A 21,784-nucleotide genomic window follows, 5' to 3' on the forward strand; every position below is an offset into this window, starting at 1 on the left:
GCAACTCAAGACCATTCCAATTTCTATTTCCCTAGCAACTAGGGCCCAAACACCTCCACTTTCATTGTGCTTCCTACAATCTTTTGGGGGAGCTCTCTTCCACATCACCTTTTGGATTCTGCTCTTACTCAAATTTCTACAGCAAATACATCAGCAACATCAATTCAGATATATTCATACAGACTGCAGTTTTGAACTTGAAACTATTAGCTTTCCAGCAAAGCAAGCAAAGTTTTTTGGGGGGGTGATTTTCTATAGTTGATTCACCACTGATATCCACTGGCACTGATTATTATAATAATCTTCCTATAAGGAAGACTCTGTATCAAAGTCAGATACACAACTGGTTCCCTCTGCTCCCAACTATGAGTCACTCTCAGATTCTCCATTCTGCCATGCATCTAGGTGGCAGATTGTTGAGGCTGGGATTAGGCTGAAACAGGTGGTACCACCTGCTCTGAATTCTTTAGTCCTGTATTTGTTTTCACCGTGTAGCTTACTGATAAAATACTCAACAAAGCTTAACCAATTTATTATTATTTTTTTGCAAATAAAAATCCCTGCAAGAGAAAGAGCACTTAATATGCCTAATCCAGCTCATCTTTACTCTTTGTAAAAACTGCATTCACAGTGAAAGAGTGTATATTGACCTCAGATCTATGGATAGAGTTTAATCAGCTCCATCTTTGCCTTTTATTGATCTTAGTAGGACCCCTTAGGTTGCTGTGGTCTTGTAAGGTTTCTGCATCTGGCAGGGGAAACCTATTTTGCTTTCAACTGTCAGCCTGTTCAACACCTGTCCCCTATGTCTATACTTTTATGTGCCAACTATAAGAGACCACAATTTTCAAGCCTCTATGCTACATCCCGGCTCCAGGAATTGTGTTAACGGCTGGCAGCTTAGCCACTCCCACTGGCTCATTTCTGTAAAGATTAAGGCTTAAAGTAAATCCTCAGCTGAAAATAGTCTTGGCAGAAGCCAAAGGTACAGCTAGAGATATTAGAAAATCTGAGCTGCTTGTAATCCAGGAAAACACAGCTATCCCTCAAGGCCAGGATGGATGAAAAAGGAGTATGATCTTATCAATTGCTTGCCAAACACTGTTAATACCATTTAACAAGAGTGCAGAGTTAGAGGAAATTTGATACTCGACTAATCAATAACAAAGATATTTGCATGTATTTCACAGAGTCAAATAGAGAAATTTTTTTTAGGATTGAAATGATCCTATATAAATTGACTTCAACATTCACTTAAAATCTTTTGCTGATACAAGTTTTTTTTTTCTAAAATGTCTCAGAAAGAGTTAATAAAAATGTGTATCTCTAGCATTACTTCTTTAATAAATTAAATGTCTTATAACTATATATTTGCTGATTGTCAAAGAGAAAGTGTTTAATAAATGCTTAATGACTAAAAAATACTTATTTACTAACTGTCAACCATATAGCTACTTTCCAAGGAAAACCAGAAATTCTAAAGTGATAACTTTAGGAAACAACATGATAAAAATCGTTTATCATTTTTACCTGAGGGAAGGGGGGGAAGTGGCTAGGAGAAAGGAGCTTGTATCTAAGAGGGCCTGAGAAAAGGCTCAAACTAAAAAATTTATTGTAAATAGAGAGGGCAGTATCATTCTCCTTCACTCTATTTTATGTTCTTGATGCATGTTAATGTTCATTTTTCATTACTCCTGTAGAGTAATCATGAAGTTAAATAATTCAGTTTTTTAATCTTCTGAGGGTAAATACTACTGATCAACAGCATTTATTATTAGACACTGCCATCCTTCTGTGCACTGAGATGCTTTTAATAGAGCAGAGTATCTGTGACTTTATCAACGTATGTTTGCTTTCCGACATTTAAAAATATAACTTACCCAGGCCTTCTCCTTCTGTGTAAACCTCATCCATAAGTCTTCCAGGGGCTCTACCTAACTTGCTTGGGGTTTTGCTTAGATATGTTCCCATACTAATGGAGCATGCAAACTGTCCATCCCTCACTGTTGCTATATATGATTGACTTCTTCCTTTTTGTTATATTCATTAGAGAGCCTTTACACTTTTTCTCCTGTAAAATTCTTCATTAGCAATAGGTTGAAGCCCACTCATGCTGACCACCTGCCTCTCCTTCACCCTTTAGGTGACCCACAGAAGCAACCCATGAAATGCTCTCATAGAAACACAAAGAGATGAAAGTGCAAAATAGTACCTTGAAGTAATTACATAATTTCCTGACTCCCTCTATGCCTCCTCCTTCATTAAACTACACTGCTTTTGGCCTGTCTACTACCTGTTCTCCTACCTTCAGTCACACTTTCCTATTTCGGTCTCAGCTGTCTTTTACTAGCTATATGGCTGTTGGAAAATCTCATCCCTTTCCCTGAGCTTCAGTCTCATCCTTCTAAAAGAAGGATAATGATACTTGCACTTTCAGCCTTAGATGGTTAGGTGGCACACTGGGTTGAGCACTGACTTGGAATCTAGAAGATTCATATTAATGAGTTCAAATCGGACACCAGCTTTGTGACCTTGGACAAGTCAGTTAACCCTGTCTGCCTCAGTTTCTTCATCTATAGAATGAGCTGGAGAAGGAAATGGTAAACCAATCCAATAACTTTGCCAATAAAATTTAAAAAATGAGCTCAAAGAGTCAGACATGACTTAAAAACAACTCAATGACAACTGTCACACTTAAGAGTTCTGAAGAAAGCAATTAGCAAACTGTAAAATATTACATAAATCCGAATGACTATTCTTTCTAAAACAGAACTTTGATAATGTCATTTTCTTTCTAAAAAAATTTTGATTGACTCCCCATTACCTAAAAAATTAAACTCTTCATTTTGGCATTCAATGCTTTCAACAATACAGGTTAAATCTACTTTTACAGACTTATTTCCTAATCGTCTGTTATAAGAATTCTATACTCTAACTAAACTATTTGCTGTTCCCAATGTTAGTGGCAAATAATCTGCTTTGGTGTGACTGTACCATTGTTAATACTTTTCCTTAAGTGCAAATTTCCCTTTCCTATCATCTCTGCTTACTTAAAACCCTACTCATTCTTCTATGTTCATTTCAAATGCCTAACTTTTGCATGAAACCCCCTGAGGACTGCCTGTTGCTCCCAAATGCAACATGAGCCCTTCCTCCTCTGAGCCTCTCTCTATTAGAGTTTCTTACTCTTTATGTCATGGCCTCCTTTTTCAGTATTGTGAAACCTTTGTATTTCTTCTCAGAATACTGTTTTTAAATGCATAAAATAAAATATAATGTATTACAAAGGAAACCAATTATATTGAAATAGTTTAATTTTTTTTAAATTCACAAACTTGAGGTCAAGGATTTTTGCATATCATTTCCCCCTATTTTTCTTAAATGCATTTATATTTTGCTTTGTGTATACACTGATTTGTATATGTGCTTTTCCTTTTTGTAAATTCTAAGGTCTTTGATGGCAGGGGCATGCAACACCTATCACAGTGCTTGGTACAGAGCAGACAATTTTTGAATTTTTAAAAATTTCCAATTAAGAGTTTTTAGGTAACAAAGAATTAAGTCACATTCTACTAGTCTTCATTTTCATTTCAGCTAATGGTGTTTAAAATAATTTGTTCAGTTTTAAGGAAACATTGCTTGGTTCCATTTTAGCCTTCCCTTTTCACCCCAAATTTTCTATTTCCGTCACAGAAACTTAGCCCTCACTTTATTAATTGGAAAGCGGAAGGATATAAGGATTTATAAAGTGCCTACTATGTGCAGGCACAGTGCTAAGTACTTTACAAATATAATCTCATTCGATCCTCATAACAACTTTGGGAAGGAAGAACTGTTACTATCCTCATTTTACAAAGGAGGAAACAGAGGCAGACCAAGTTTAAGAGACCTGCCCAGGGTCACACAGTTAGTGTCTGAGGCAGGATTTCAACTCATCTTTCTGGCTCCAGGCCTGATGCTTTATTCACTGCACCATCAAGCAGTAATTGGAGACATATTTTAGTTCTGTCCATAAAAGATGACTGGCTCAGACTATGTTTACACGTGTACTTTGCACAGTAATATCTCTATCTCTATACACACAAATATATATTCACACATATATATGTATGTATACACATAAATACACATATATATACACACACCTCTCTTAAGTAAATTATATGGACTATGAATCAAAGAAGGTTTCTGTGAAATCTTTAAAAAATTAAAAAGATAATATCTCACCAAATTTAATCCCAAACTCAGTCAGTGGAAACTAAATTTCTACCTGGAAGTTTGAGTCCTAGTTTTTAAAAATAAATAACTCAATTATTCCAAGGGAAAAGATCACTTTAAAATGAAATGTGAAAAATGAAAACAACATTTCTCCTCTCCTCGTAGGGAAATCCCATATCACTCTCTAACATATATAGGAGGAATTCTATGAGAGACAGTGCATCAGGGTGGAAAGAGGGTTTGCTTTGAGATTTGGAAGATCTGGATTCAAGTACTGCCTCTTATCCATATAAGCTATGTGACCTTTGGTGCTGCAGACAAGCTTTAAAATGACAAATTACAGATAAATCACTACTGTGCATCACAATGATGAACTAATTCCCTACTCAGATGAAAGCCCTTAGCTAGACTTCTCCTAACACCACATCTATTTCTAAATCACCATGAATTCTCTATTCTCTCTTAAAAACAGTCAAGACAGTAAAAAGCAGAGGAGCAACAGCAGAAAACTAGACAGAACAGTTTTGGTAATTTCCCTAAGCATTTAACTATTCCCTCTCAGTTTTCTATTCTTAATGACGATGGAAAGTGCTAAATGGAAACCGCATTGGTGAAGCAGGCAGCCACTCTCCCATAAGCTCCTTCTTGCACTGACAGCATTACATGTCTGTTAACTTCACACCTGTGTCAGTTATTTCATTACCATGTGTAAACATGAGCCTATCTATATCCTGTGACTGAATTTCACGTTCCTTACATATTAATGGTATTCTCCAACTGCCTCCAATGGGTGAGAAGAGAGTGCTGCAGGTGATCACCAGGTGTGCTCTTAGGGAATCTGTTCTTATTCTTATTTAAGTTTAAAGTAGATCCTGCCTGTGTCTCACTGACAGCGGGCTTCCAGCATATCTGTAAAGCACACAGATCACTTCAATGGCATGGGCTGACTGTTTACATCCTGTGCCAACTCAGTTGATATTTAATTAACATTATGTCTTGATAGCCTGCTGTTGTTTGCAGCAACTTCGAGTCATGATTCTGACGCATTGACAACAAGCACTGAACACTTTGATACGGGGCCAAAATAAAGTAGGAGATGTCTATTTCTGTGTCTGGTGACGTCATACAACAAGTCTGCTGAATTCAGGCTGGACACTTTCTCTAATCACAGTAGGCCATGCCCCCCATAGGGTTCTAAATCATACAACTTCCCAGGGTATCATTAAAGTAACTATTCTGGTATATATGACAGCTTCCTATATCTTCACTGACCAGTTATCTTTAGAGAAACTTTGGTTTAATTCAATTCTATAAACAAACATTTATTACATGAGTACTATGTACAAGGCCCTGAGGTACGCAATGGTAATACAAATATGGGGAAAAATATATTGGCTGTGTTTTGAAAGTTATCTCCCTTTCTTTTTGGGAAGGATAGGATAATACAGATGTGGAACATTACAAACACTCATCAAAATCAGCAGATGTATTGATTAGTTTTTCTAAATTCTTTTCTCCCCTATACTTCAACTTTTTTTGAGGCAATTAGAGTTTAGTGACTGGTCCAGGGTCACATAGCTAGTTAAGTGTCTGAGGCCTCAGTTGAACTCATTTCTTTCTGACTTCAGGGCTGGTGCTCTATCCACTATACCACCTAGCTGCCCCCTCTTTCCTTTCTTTAAAAAATATTTTTGTTACAAGAAAAAGATTCACTAATTAGGGAAGGAGAAATGATATATTCAAAAATTAAAGTAGTATAAAAAGAAAATATATAAATAAGTAAAAATTTAAATTAAAATCATCAATGAAATGATCCAGGTGTACAAACAGCTAAAAGACATATTAGAAAATGCCTAAGTGTACAAGAGGAATCAAACTGACCTATGTAAAAGTTTAGAAAATTAAGGAAGAAGAGATCATGGAAAGTATGTTGAAAGAGAAGTCAGGGGTAGCAATGGGCCCATGGAGGTATGGAGGTGGAAATAGGACAATATAGGGAAATGCTGAGTTTTGCAGTTTGGCTAGAGCTTTGCATTGGTAGAGAGTGTATTCCCTCCCAATTCCCTAGGCCAATGAAATCACAGGTCCATTATGTCTCCTCCCCACCCACTAGGAAAAAGAAAAGCTTACATTTATATAGTACTTTTAGGCTGATGAACTCATTTGATCCTTTTAACAGCTCTGTGAAGAAGGTAGCATAAGTGTTGTCATCACCATTTTATAGCTAAAGAAACTAAAAAATGGTTAAGTGAGTTTGTAATAATCCCCCAAATGTACCCACCTACATATAGATGTATATGTATGTTTACGTGTGTATATACATATATTTTGCAGGGGCAATGAGGGAGGGTATTTTTTCTTTTGACAGACTGCTTCTTCCTCCTCTTTCTACTTGTGGATCCTCTCTACCTTTTCAAGAAATTGAAAACTTCATTGCCTCACATCCTAGTTGGGATGTTGACTGATTTAACCCTGGTGGTCTTAGTTTTAACAACTCTATATCTCATGCTAATTAGGAGTGATATGAAATTGGGTACACTATCCAGGTTGAAGAGCTGCCTTTCCTCGGGACTATCACTGAAGTTTCTTTTTCTTTCTTGTCAAGTTCTTCAAGACCATTAAGACTGAGGTCAAGCAAACTGCCTTTGCTGTGATCTTCCTTTGTCAAGTCAAGTCAAGTCAATGAGCACCTATTAAGTGTCTACTATGTGTTAGGTATTGTCCTAAGTACTGAAGATATAAGAAAAGCCAAGAAACAAACAAACAATAAAAAACAGTCCTTGTTCTCAAGATGTACACGGTCTAATGGGGAAGTCAACTTGCAAACAACCATGGGTACAAATAAGATATATATATAGGATAAAATAGAAGTAATTAATAGAAGGAAGGCATTAGCATGAAGAGGGATTGGGAAAGCCTTTCTGTACCAGATGGAATTTTAGATGGGATTTAAAGAAAGCCAGGGAGGCCAGGAAATAGAGATGAGGAGGGAGAGAATTTCAGCATGGGGGACAGTCAGGGTAAATGCACAGGCTGGGAGATAACAATCTCTTGTATGAGAAATAGCAAAAAGGTCGATGTCACTGAACAGCAGTGTACTTGGTGGGGTGAGGTGGGGCAGATAGGCGAGTAATGTGTAAGAAATAATGTGTAGGAAGGGGCTAGATTATGAAGAGATTTATATAACAAATTATCTCCATCTTCCTTACCTCTCCATTCCCTCCTCCATATCCCAGGCTTATCATGTTAGACCTTGAGTCTTCCTTTGTGTAGGTAAAAACATGACAAATAAAGGGCAAATGCTTTCACTACCTTCATATCTCAAAGCTACTTCAAGGGGTACAGGGAGCTGCCAAAGGGTACAGTCAAACTCCCATTCTTAGACTTCTAACCTCGTGCTCTTTCTACCACATCTTTTGCTTTCCCTGAATGTGCTGAGGGACATTGTTAAATATGGATCAAAAAAGCAGTTATCATTAGTGAATTATTCTTCTTGGTAAATTACAAGTATGAAAAGAAGATGTTGAGACTTATTTTTGACTGTTAAGATGAGTCCAAACAAATTAAGAATCTAAATTTTAAAGTTTATACATTTAAATATTACATATATGATATCAAGGCAACTCTTCTCATTCAGTCTACCTTTTTATTATTATTATTTTTACAGAAGCACATTAAACCATTGTTAGGAAAATGAATATGTATGTTGAAATGACTTGGAATCTTTTCCATTCTAATGTTTGCTATGGAAAAAAATCAAGCCTTTGACGACATTTTAAACAAAATTAAAACAAAACTCTTATTCTCTATCTAAAATTTGCTGATGCTAGTTGAAACATTAAAATATGCTTCTTAATACTACAGTAAGCCCTCAGAATCCATGAGAGATAGGGACAAAAGACAGGAAAAAGCTGTGGTTGTATCTAATCTTATCTAGAACTAAATGCACTAACTTAAGTCATAGGTACAAGCCCTACACTCATAAATAAAATTATTTTCCTCATTCTCTCCTAGCATTTGCCTCTAATTTTAATGTCTGTAGCAGAGAGTATTTGAAAAGTCTACACTTTCCTAGCGCCTAGAATTCACTTTGAACAATGACTCTCCAGCAGGAAAATTCTTACTCTCAATCAATTTCTAGGGGTGCAAAATTCTTGGGCTTATGGCTAGGATCTCCAGCTATATCACTCACATAATACACACTCACAAGTGGTGATGAGATTCACATTATCACTAGAGCACCATCCTGCCGATGGCAGCAGCAGACACAGCAGGGGTACACTGTCCTCCCTACTAAAAATGACTCCTTCACCTTTCAATAATGCAGCCTGCTAGGATGGCCTCCAAGCTGTGTGCAGATACAAGGAGAGTTGTCTTTAAACACGGTAATATAAAGTACCCAGTTTCCTCAATGGGCTATTCTAGTTAGAACTGCATGTATTTCTATCCTGATTTTGAAAAAGTGTGTATTCAATTTGTTTCTTCATTATAAATAGAATTGTGGGGAAGTTTTCAATTGTTCTTATAACTTTAGCAAGTTTTTTGATTACCATCTACTGACCACCTCAGTATATTTCAGCCCTGTTCTATGCATGTGCCTCTGTAAATAAGATCTACATATGGTCCAAACATGATTTAAGCATTTGAGAAAGATATTCCCCATAGGCATGTTTTGTTCAGCACTGAGATTTCTAAGTTGGAATTATGGGATATAAAATTGCATTTAATTTCATATGCATTATATATATATATGAAAAACATATTTAATTTCACATATATGACTTTTGTGGACATGGAAAAATGTTTTAGTATATCAATAATCAATAAAGGAAAAAGAACTTCCCATTGACATGGGCTATTCCCATTTCTAAACCATCTTTTAGTAGGATTCTTCAAGACTTTAAGAATCTATGACTTAATCAATGCAGGGACTTATTCCACTTCAGCAGAGCACCAGTTGTAATTCAAATGACAGCCTTAGAGAGTTGTCAGAGGATCAAAGTGATGGTAAATAAACCTCAGCAGTAGATTTGAATGCAGGTCTTCCTTAATCTAAAGTCCAATAGTCTATTCACTATGCCATACAATTAAATTTTGTGGTTAGACAATACAATAAAATTATTGCTTAAATTTCATTTCTTCTGATGAAATATTAGAAAAATAGCAACAAGACAGAGAATCAATGTGAACTCTAATGTGGTTAGATTTATGATTTAGTCATCAGTACACTCTACCATTGTCTACCAATGTGAAGAAATGACATGAGAGAACACTTGGGCAAGTCTATGTATTGAGAAAAATCAATCAGAGATAGGTTGTAAAGCACTATACAGCCCAGCTACTCTTGATTTACCAAATTTTCTACTTTTTAATCAACAGTCATGGGGCCAGGTGGAAAAAAAATCATTTTTCTTGGGGCAATCACAAGATGGTATAAATGTTGCTACTGAAAACAATATTTCTTCCTTTCTCCTTGTTTGCACTAAAGTGAGATCATATACCACAGATGACCTGTAGTATGGGAGTAAACAAGATTTTTGAAGTTAGGTAATTAAGCCAGGAATCCCAGATGTTTCTGAAATGGATTTCTTTTGGGAGCCATAATATTTTACTTTACCAAAATGGTATACCAATTACCAAAATGGTAATTTAAACAGCATTGGATAACTATTTTGATAGAGATCCTTCTTGTCAAGTGAATTAATTTCATTTAAGGTGAGTACATTTTAGAAAAGCAAATAAAATAGTCAAAACCAATACATTCAAGTATTAAGTGTGCCTTCAGAATCCTGTAACATTAGAGTCCACAATATTTTCTTTGTCACTAAGAAGTTGAATAGACTGGTCTTGGGCATGTTTAGGTGAACATTTAAAAAAAATGTGCCTCTTTAAAAACTTGACTAAGTAGTTTAATTTTTTTTTATTTTTCATTTTATTAGATAGGCATACATATAACATTTAATAGCTAAAGTACTAGGTTACTTAGAAGTGATTTAAATATCAGAAAAATTTACTAACCTGAACAAGAACAAAATATCGTTTTTTCCACCTTTTCCAAACCTTTTGTCCAAGGGCATATAAATATCTGCCAGGGAAAAACAAGAGAATATATGAATGATTAACAAGTTTTCTTTAATTAATTTAAACCAGTTCTTATTTTCTTGTTACTGTTGTTGGTGACACTTTCAACATTGTATAAAGTCATTTTCATTTGTTCCTGAAAGTTTAAAAGCATGAATTAACTAAGTGCAAAATTTGATTCACTTGGAATATTTGTGAAACAAAATAGTTGAGCCAAGGATATGTGACCAGAAGTTGTTTGCCATGATTTCAATTATAGCTACACATAGAAGGGATCTGGATTTGGAAAACATCTAACATACAGACACCTCCTACGTCATTAAATGTCTCCATTAAAAATGAGTTTGAGTGAAATGATGTTACAGGACACAGCTTTACAGAACTGGTTTGTATGCACTCACATTAAGCAACATGGTAACATTAAAGAAGATAAGCTAAAAGGACAAATTGTTACTGATTCTTTCCAAACACTAGCTCAGATCAGGGCTAACCATTAGTTTTGTGCCTCTGGAAAATGGCTGAATGATGTTACAGTGGGGTTTGCATAATGAGTGTGTTTGGCTATAATTATGACTGCCATTATTATAAAGGAAGTCAGAATCTTGTACTGAATAGAGAACTAGCCTCAAAGCTACAAAGACTCGCTCAGGTTCAAATCCTGTCTCTGGCACATACTGACTTTGTGACCCTAGACAAACTATTCTACTTTTAAGCGCTCTAGGCAACTCTCTTGAGACACTAAGTAACAGGCAAGGTGTGAACCTTTATTGCTAGAAGGAATTTTGTCATCCAAGAGTTTCCTATACTTCTTATCCCAATCCTATTATTGTAAAAGGATACTAAGCAATGTTATGCTCATTACATCTATATGAATAATAATATCTTCAACTTCAGAAAATCATTATGTGCCATGACTGATGGTGATATTATGCTAAACTGTGAAATTATAAAATGATTAAGAAACTGACTTTATAAGGGTGCCATGCTTTTCCATGTTGGTCAAATTACTTTTCCTATGGGCAGCTAAGTGATGCAGTAGATAGAGTACTGGGCTTGGAGTCAGAAGATCTGAGTTCAAATCTGTCCTCAGACACTTACTAGCTATATGATCCTGGGCAAGTCATTTAACCCCTATTTGCTTCATTTCCTCATCTGTAAAATGGGGGCATACTGGAGAAGGAAATGGCAAACCACTCCAGTATCTCTGTCAAGAAAATTTCATGGACAAAAGTCCATGGGGTCACATAAAGTTGGATACAATTTAACAACAATAACAAAAACTTTTACAATGGCTATTAGGGAATTTTGACCAATCAAGATTGCATTTATTTGTTAATAGAGGATCCATTTACTAAGGAAGACGTAAGAAGAAGAAAAAACAGAAAATGACAAAGAATGCATGAGAATGGATAGTAAACAAGATATATCCTCATTTCAAAAATTAAGTAAACGTGACCATAACGCATATTTCCCTTCTGATTCAGCATCATGTATTATGACATATGAGAATAATGGAATGAATCAGTTTCTACAGATTACCAAGAAAATAACAGGACTGAAAATCATTTAAGAAGGAGATATCATATTTTATGATTTATTATTAAACAATTTATTATTAAACAATCTCTTTTAAAAGATAAGAATTTACTTTCTTTTTATCTTGTTTTTATTGATGTTTTTTGTTTTTAATATTACCTTCATTTCCAAATATTGGCTTATCCTCACCTTTACCCTGTCGCCCATCCCTTTAAGAAACAATTTAAAAAGACAGAGAAAGCCAGTCAGCAAAACCAAACAATAGACTGACCATGTATTTGAATATTTCATACCAGGAATTTCCCCCACCTCTGGAAAGAAGAGGTATATTTTCTTAACTTTTCTCTGATGCCATGGTTGACATTATAATTGCATAGCTTTCAGTATCTTTTTTGGTTGTTTTTTTTTTCATTTATATCATTTTAGTCATTGTGCATATTGTTTTCCTAACTGCTCACTTCACTCAGCATCTCTTCAAATAAGTGTCCTCATGTCTCCCTGAACCTTCCTATTTTTTATTTCTTATGATGCAGTAATATTTGATTATATAACATACAAAATTTATTTAGTCATTCTGCAATTAATGTACACCTATTTTTGTTTACACTTCTCTGCTACCGTGTTTCCCCGATAATAAGACCTATCCCGAAAATAAGCCCTCCCCTTACTGTGTAAGATTCCTCTAAAATAAGCCCTCCCCCGAAAATAAGCCCTATTGAGATTGCTACTGTAGTGAAGGTGATCTCCTGCGCTACACGCTACATTATGGTACCCTCTGTATGCACCGCCTCCCCCCCCGTGAAACACATGCCGCGCTCCGAGCTGCATCCAATCAGAGCTGCAGCAGTGAGCGCGTCATCCTGTTCTTCCCCAGTGATTTGCTTATTGAATAAAGGTACATTTTTTTGTTCACATTTACCTGTTTATTAAAATTGCTGTCAATGTTCATTAAAATAAGCCCTCCCCTGAAAATAAGCCCTCTGGTGTTTTTCTGTCCAAAAAAAATAATAAGACAGTGTCTTATTATCGGGGAAACGTGGTACCACAAATAGTACTGCTGTAAATATTTTGTTATAGGTGAAACATTTTTTTTTTGTCTTTAAATTTCCTAGAATTATTTGAATAGTAGTGAAATCTCTGGGCCAAAGAGTATGGGCATTTCAGTGCAAATTCTAAATTTTTTTTTCAAAAGCAATTGGGGTTAAGTAACTTGCTCAAGGTTACACAGCCAGTTATTTTGTGTGGGTGTTAAGTATCTGAGGCCGGAACCAATCCCGGGTCTCCCGACTCCGGGGCCAGCGCTCTTACGCAAATTCTAAATTATCTTCCTTCATGGCTGTACAAATTCAAAGCTCCGTGAATTAGTATGCCTATGTTTCCACAATCCCTCCAATAATGACTTTATCCATTTTTGCTAGTTTGCTGGATGTGAAGTGAAACCTCAAAGCTGTTTAGATTTGCATTCATTTCTTTATCAGTGGATCTAACAAATGGTTATTTTTGCTCTGCAATTCTTTTCATGGCAATTTGCTCATATTCTTTGACCACTTGTCTTTTATATAATTTTTCTTGGTCCTATATGTTTGTGCTACTTCTCTATTAAAAGGCAGTGTGGCACAGAATATGGAGAACTCATCTTGAAGCCAGGAAGCTTTGAGTTCAATTAATGCCCCTGACATTTGCTGATTTTGTGACCCTGGGTAAGTCACTTAATTTCTTAATGCTCTAGATAATTTAAATTTCCTATACTTTTTGGATATCAAACCCTTAGAAATAATATACAAATATTACTCTCAATTAACAGTTTCAATTTTTTTTCTAGTTCCATTCATTTTATTTGTAGTTATTCAATTTCACATAACTGAAATTTATCTCACCTTTTGTGTTCACTTCTATCCTTGGGTTAACAAATTTTCTCCCTAGCCACAACTGTGAAAGGTAACTGGTTTAGTTTTCTATTTTTTTTTTAAAGCTGTGTACTTTTATATACATGCCATGTACCCATTTTAAGCTTATTGTGGTATATGGCAAAAATATTGATCAAAATAATTTTCTGTCAAACTACTTTCCAGTTTTCCTAGCAGTTTTGGCCAAATAGGGAGTTCTCTAAGCAATTTATATTCACAAGTTGATTAAATATTGGGTTACTGAATTTGATATAGAATGCTCAATTATCTATTTTTCTAATTCTAGACCATTACAAAACATTTTCTTTTGATCCATTAAAAAATTAATTTATTTTTAGTTTCCAACATTCACCTCCATAAATTTTGAATATTTTCCACCTCTCTCTGCACCCAAGATGGTGTGCAATCCAATACAGGCTCTTCATATACATTCCTATTCAACATATTTTCACATTAGTCATGTTGTATAGAAGAATTAGAATGAATGCGAGGAACCATGAGAAAGAAAAAATAAAACAAAACGACAACAATAAAAAAGAGAGCAAATAGTATGCTTCAATCTACATTCAGGCTTTATATTTCTTTCTCTGGATGTGGATGGAATTTTCCATCATGAGTCAGTTCCTTGGAGTTGTCTTAGGTCCTTGAATTGCTGAGAAGAGCTAAGTCTACCAAAGTCAGTCATAGCAAAATGTGATTGCTACTGGGTACAATGTTTTCCTGGTTCTGCTCACTTCACTCAGCATGAGTTCATATAAGTCTTTTCAAGTTTTTTCTGAAGTCTGTCTGCTCATTATTTGTTATAGCACAACAGTATTCCATTAAATTCATATAGCACAACTTATTCAGCCATTCCCCAACTGATGGGCATCCCCTCAATTTCCAGGTCTTGGCTACCACAAAAAGAGCTTCTATAAATATTTTTGTACATGTGGGTCCTTTCCCCATTTTTTATGATCTCTTTGGGATATAGCCCTAGAAGTGATATTGGTGGGTCAAAGGGTAATTTTATAGCTCTTTGGACATAGTTACAAATTGCTCTTCAGAATGGTTAGATCAGTTCACAACTCCATCAACAACGCAATTTCCCCACATCTTCTCCAACATTTATCATATTCCTGTTTTGTCATGTTAGCCAATCTGATAGGTGTGATGTGGTAGCTAAGAGTTGTTTTGATTTACATTTCTCTAACCAAGAGTGATTTAGAGCATTTTTTTCATATGTCTATTGATAGCTTTCATTTCTTCCTCTGAAAACTGCCTGTTCATATCCTTTGGTCACTTATCACTTGGGGAATGACTTGTATTGACTTATATTCTTATGAATTTGACTTAGTTCTCTATATGTTTTAGAAATGTGGCCATTATCAGAGACACTGGCTATAAAAATTCCCAATTTTCTGCTTCCCTCCTAATCTTGGTTGCATTGGCTTTGTGCAAAAACTTTTCAATTTAATGTAATCAAAATGATCCACCTTGTATTTCATCATGTTCTCTATCTACTTGGTCATAAATTCTTCCATTCTCCATAAATCAGACAGATAAACTATTCCTTGCTCTCCCAATTTTCTTATGGTATCAGACTTTATAACCAAATCATGCACCATTTTGACTTTATTTTGGTGTATGGTGTAAGATATTGGTCTACTCCCAGTTTCTAATGTACTGTTTTCTAGTTTTTCCAGCATTTTTTTTTTATCAAATAGCAAGTTCTTATCCCAGAAGCTGGGCTATTTGGGTTTATCAAACAATAGATTACTATAGTCATGGACTACTATATCTTGTGTACCTAACCTATTCCACTGATCCACCACTCTATTTCTTAGCCAGTACCAAGTAGTTTTGATGATTGTTGCTTTATAATACCATTTAAGATCTGGTATAGCTAGGCCACCTTCCTTAGCATTTCTTTTCATTAATTTCCTTGATATTCTGGACCTTTTGTTCTTCCAGATGAATTCTGTTATTATATTTTCTAGCTCTATAAAATAATTTTTGGTAGTTTGATTGGTACAGCACTGAAAAAGTAAATTAATTTAGGTAGAATTGTCATTTTTATTGCATTAGTTTGACCTAACTACAAGCAAATGATGCATTTCCAAATATTTAGATCTGAACTTTATTTGTAAGAAAAATATTTGGAATTGTGTTCATATAGTTCCTGGGTTTGTTTTTGCAGATAGACTCCCAAATATTTTATGTCTATAGTAACTTTAAATAGAATTTCTCTTTCTATCTTTTTCTGTTGGGCTCTTTCAGTAATATATAAAAACCGCCAATGATAAAACATTTCTTTTTTAAGATCTTATTTAATATTTTATTTTTCCAATTACATGAAAAAAACTATTTTAACATTCTTTTTTAAAATTTTGAGTTCCAAATTGTCACCTCCCCCTCCCTCCCACACCTGCCTATTGAGAAGGCAAGCAATTTGGTATAGGTTATACATGTGTAGTCATGCAAAACTCATTTCCATGTGAGTCATTCCATGAAAGAAAACAAAGATAAAAAAAGAAAAACAAAGAAAGTAAAGAAAAAGTATCTTTGATCTGTATTCAGGTTCTACCAGTTTTTTCTCTGGAGATGGACAGTACCTTTCATCATAAGTCCTACTAATCTGTATTGGATCATTGTATTCCTGAAAATACCTAAGTTTTTTGTAGTAGATCATCATGCAATATTGCTGTTACTGTGTACAATATTCTCCTCCTGCTTATTTCACTTTGCATCAGTTCATGTATTTCCATGCAAAACATTTATTTTGATAATGCTTTTATAATTTGAGATATAGAAGTCCTATTCTCTCTTTATTCCTATTTTAAAAATGATTTCCTTTGAGCCTTTAGACCTTTGATTCTTCTGAATGAATTTTATTTTGCCTTTTATGAAGTACTATATCATTATAATTATTATGATTATATTATTATTATATCATTAAATCTACATTCAGGTGGTATTGTCATCTTTGTCATATGAATATGACCCAAGTACAAGTAATGTATAGCTCTCCAATTGTTTAAATCATCCTGTTTGTTTGTTTTTTTGCCTTTTTTTGGAGGGCAATTGGGGTTAAGTGACTTGCCCAAGGTCACATGGCTAGTTTGTGTGTGTGTGTGTGTGTGTGTGTGTGTGTGTGTGTATGTGTGTAAGTGTCTGAGGCTGGATTTGAACTCAGGTCCTCCTGACTCCAGGGCTGGTGCTCTATTCACTGCACCACCTAGCCACCCCTCTGTTTGTTTTTTTTTTTAAAGGAAGTATTATGTAATCACACTTATGTACAACTTGAATACATTTAGGTTATAACCATTTGCTTTTAGATAGGAGTTGCATTTGAAATTCTGAAGATGAATGTTAAATTTTTTTAAAATTTCAATTTTTCCACAGTTATATTCCAAATGTAACTTTGTTTACTCTTTGATTTTAATGCGATATTATTAGTAAAAATGTAAGAATTTTAGTCATATTCTCTTTTTTTGAAAAATAAATGTATTATGTAATTTTGATATTTTAGTATTTTCATGGTCCCCAACCCCTTTTTTCCCCTTAAATGAAGGTTATCAGATGTGAAACATCACATTGCCCTAATTTATTCATGTTATCTTTAGAAGGCAAAATAAAAATAATACCTATTAATTGATCAGACATTTTTATTTTAGCTAGAGGGTGCAATGGGTAGAGTCTTGGGTCTGAATCAGGATGACCTGAGTTCAAATTTGACCTTTGACACTTATTAACTGTTATTCTTGGCAAATCACTTAGCCTCTGTCTGCCTCAGTTTCCTTAACTGTAAAATGGGGATAATAATAGCACCTACTTTCCTAGTGTTCTGTGAGGATCAAGTGAGATAATCTTTGGCACACAGTAGTCACTATATAAATGCTTTCCCCCCTCTATTCCCAATTTTAGATGTAAAACATCTAGTTTCTCAAGTCTTCTCAGGATGTTTAAAAATAGCATCAGGATTATTTAATTTTGCAGTCTTTAACTTTTGTTGTATTGAAACTGGGCACTAACATTGGGATTCTGATCATGTAATCCTGACCAATAACCTTCAAAGGTGCTCCCAATTCCTTGCCTGGAATTGAATAAGAGAGGTACCAAAGATTATCATAGATATGAGGAGGTCATTTAAGGCTGAAGAATCATGGAGCTTCATGGAGATGACAGAATCTTTTTTTTTCCCTGAGGGGGGGAAGACAGGGCAATTTGGGTTAAGTGACTGGCCCAAGGTCACACAGCTAGTGAGTGTTAAGTGTTTGAGGTCAAGTTTGAACTCAGGTCCTCCTGACTCCAGGGCTGGTGCCCTATTCACTGTGCCACCTAGCTGCCCCCAAAGACGATAGAATCTTAACTGGGCCATGAAGGATTTCAATAGGAAGAAATGCATTCAGAAGAAATGTACGTGTGTCTACCATAATGCAGTTCCAATCTCCTTTTCTAGTCTTCTTTCTCACTACTCCTTTTCATCAGCTCTATGTCCTAACCACACTGGGTTACTTACAATTCCCTGAACTTGTTCATTCTCTTCCAGTTCTTTGCTTTTACTCACAGTATCCACTATGCTTAAATGCATTCCCTGATTGCATTTCTTCTTGATGAAATCCTTCAAGGCTCAGTTCAGATTCTGTTCTCTCCATGAGGTTCCATGATCCCCCTCTTCATATTTATAACAAACTTTTGTACCTCTTTTATGTACTTTTTTATCTGTGAATCTATCTTAACTCTTCCGCTAGACTGCTAGCTTGCTGTAGCCAGGGGTCATATTAGAATCAATCTTTTTATTGCCAATGTTTTTCTTTTTACTAAATAAACACTTGTTGAATTTTGCTGAATTGGGAAGAGTTGACTCCAAGATATTTTTTTGAATTTTCTTTTATCATTATGGCTTATTTCTTAGAGTTCCATTCTACTTTCCTCCTATCCCTCACACATTTCTGGTCCCTCACTCTTTGGAGCTGGAGGAAAATATACTTAAGGACAACTAGAGGTTTCCTGATAAATTGGATGGGAAGAAATCTCTTCATAGCCATTGCCAATGTTCTCACTTAGTACTTAGGCTTATGATCCCCCTAACTGACCTTGGTTTTGTTCTACTCTCTAAACGTTATATTTTTTCCACATTTCCATTGCTCTGTGCCTGGTTGTTCTCTTTTTTTCTTTATCTTGTGTCTTTCCCCTTTGAAATGCACAGGTCCAAGTTTCAGCCACAGGGTTAAAAGCAATGACTTTAATAGCTAAATGCAGGAGATATGAGTGATGCCCTCCCAAGTGTATGTCACTTGAGCAATGTGTACACCAACAGGCACATAGTTGACACAGAGAACATTCAGAGCAATCTCCATGACCACAGACTGCTTCTTAGCTCCTCCAAGTCTGTTTCACTTGTCATGTGTGGCTGAATAATTGGGTCTCATGAAAGTGGAAGGCAGTAAGTGTGACGTAAGCCATCAACACTATACACAAGTCAAGGGTAAGTCTTGCAAACAGTGAGAAGCGCAGCATTGAAAGTAAGACTGTCACAAGCAACATTGGATAAACAGAGATGGAACTGTAGCTGGACAGGTTAGAAAGAGAACCAAGGGTAGACTGAAAGTAGATGAACAACTATAATTAGAGCAAAAGCTCAGCCAAGGGCCTCTGGGCTATTTGGGGATGACATGCTATCCGTGATTCGTTTAATTAATAAAGTGGAAAATGCTTTCAAAAAACAGGTTGCTGTGTTTAATGACCATTTCTGACACTTACTAGCTCTTTAAGCCAGGGCAATTCACTTAATCTCTCTGACCCTCAGTTTCTTCATCAATATGTAGTGTGTATCTTCCCCCTCCACTTCCTCTGAGCAGGCACAACTGCCATTCTAGTTGGCCATGAAGGGAGCTTGGGGACTGCTTTTTTTCGGCCACGTGTGACTATTCTGCAGAGGATGTCTTTACAGTCTGCTAAGTCAAATGATCTGATGCTGCTGCATTCCACACCTGATAGAAGAAGAGATGGCTTCTGTTCTTTTTTAGATGAAGCCCTCCAGGTGACAAGATGTGACAAAATTAAGAAGCAAAGAGAAAAATGACCTCAAAAGGAAAGGGTTGGATTAGACGGCTTCTAAGGTCACATTCAGCTCTGAATCTATGATCCTATAATCCTATGAATTTGCTTCTAGGCATAAATCTGACATAAGGGCTTTATTAAGACCAGACAAGTGGGTTTAAAATATCACTATTGTAAAGTGAGATTAAGTGCTCTCTCATAAGTAAGGCACTACCTAAGTGTTATAGTGAGTTAATTATATGGTTCTCATTCTCTAGAAGCATAAATACTAATCAAGTAAAATTAATTCAAACTTATGAATTAATATATAAATTCACCAGAGAAGACTGCAATCCATAAAAGAACAAATTAAAAGAATAAATTTGAGCCTATTTTCATAATGTTTTAGCCATGTTTGGTTTTCTGGATCACAAGTGTGAAAAGTAAGTTCTGAGGTTACACATCAGGTACCCAAGTCCAGTTTTATTAATATAGGAGTAATTCTCATGCAGTTCAAAAGAAAGTGTTAGAGCCAGAGGGTGAACAGGTTATGACAGAGTAAGAAAACAGAATTATACTAGTAAGATGAGGTCTTCTGAGTTGACCAAATAAAAGTTCATGAGAATAAGGAGATTGTTTCAGTCTTGATTACACTGTCAAATAAATCAGTACTGGCATTAATTAGATGAACTAGATTTCTAGTTTTCTAGATGATCTAAAGGTCTGGAATTTGAAAAAAAAAATCCTAAGTCATTTTTATTTCTTGCTGGAGTTTCAGGCTCTTCTTAGCAATAATGACCATAACAACTCCTAGAGGACTGAGTGAACAGTTATTTGGAGAATTATTTATTGCTTCAGCATCCTCTGATTATCGGCTTGTTAGAAAGAACCTCCAAACAGAACTCATTACCTCCACACACGTTCCATACTCACCTTTCTTCCTGGCTCCTCTGTTACTTTATAGGGCACTACTCTGCCCACTTACCCAGGTTCACAATCTTCATGTCCTCCTCAACTCCTCTTCTCATTTATCCCACATATCCAATCAGTTGCCACGTCTCATTGTTTCTGCCTCTAAAACATCTTTCTAAAACTTCCATTCTTCAGAGCTGCCATCATAGTTTAGGCCTCTTATCATCTCTCATTTGGATTATTTTAATAGCTTCCTAATTATTCTCCTTGCCTCAAGTCTCTCTTCATTCCACTGTCTCCTCCACTCAGTTACCAAAGTGATTTTCCTCAAGTACAGGTCTGGTCATGTCACTACCACTATTCCCCTCCTCACCTCCAATAAAGTTCAAGGAAACTTTATTTCCCCTAGGATCAAGTATCAGCTCCTCTGGTTAGCATTTAAAAAGTTTTACAACAGAGCTTCTTCCTGTCTTTTTAATCTTCTTGCATATAACCCCTCTTCATGTACTCTGTCATATGAGTCATGTACTCAGTCATATGAGCCTTCTTGCTATTCTTTATATAAGAAGCTCCATCTTCCATTTCTGTATCTTTATATTAACTGTTTCTTAGGACTGGAATTCTCTGGAATTCTCTCTCTCTCTCTCTCTCTCTCTCTCTCTCTCTCTCTCTCTCTCTCTGTCTGTCTGTCTCTGTCTCTCTCTGTCTCTGTCTCTCCTTTCTCTCTCTCCCCACTTTTACCTCTTTACTATCCCTGGATTCCTTCAAAAAGCACCACCTTCAATCAATCAATTAAAAAATCCTAGGGCATCTAGGTGGCGCACTGAATAGAGTACTGGCCCTGGAGTCAGGAGGACCTGACTTCAAATGTGGCCTCAGACACTTAACACAAAAATTAGCCGTGTGACCTTGGGCAAGTCACTTGGCCCTAATTGCCCCTCCAAAAAAAATCCTATCCATTACCTGTTTCTGTATGATCCATGAATTAAGAATGGTTTTTACAATTTTAAATGCATTTATCTTTAAATCCTTCTTGCACCTGGAATAGGTGCTAAGAATGGCTTTTACATTTATTAAATTTAGTTGTCTTTGTATCTCCCTTAGCA

At 35.7% G+C, this 21,784-nt stretch overlaps 1 protein-coding gene across 3 annotated transcripts in view; it reads right to left on the bottom strand.

Moving 5' to 3' along the window:
• The window catches only part of CADPS2 (calcium dependent secretion activator 2), a 729,035-nt gene that overhangs the window by 232,220 nt on the left and 475,031 nt on the right, over nucleotides 1-21,784 (bottom strand). For all 3 annotated transcript variants that reach the window (XM_069087109.1, XM_069087108.1, XM_069087107.1), the window contains exon 9: nucleotides 10,237-10,303. In XM_069087109.1, the coding sequence (XP_068943210.1) occupies nucleotides 10,237-10,303 (67 nt within the window). The remainder of the gene's footprint in view (nucleotides 1-10,236; nucleotides 10,304-21,784) is intronic.

This window comes from Petaurus breviceps, unplaced genomic scaffold (assembly GCF_028583685.1).
Source record: "Petaurus breviceps papuanus isolate PSGF00001 unplaced genomic scaffold, PetGlider_PUasm1.0 181, whole genome shotgun sequence".
Classification (NCBI taxonomy): Eukaryota; Metazoa; Chordata; class Mammalia; order Diprotodontia; family Petauridae; genus Petaurus; species Petaurus breviceps.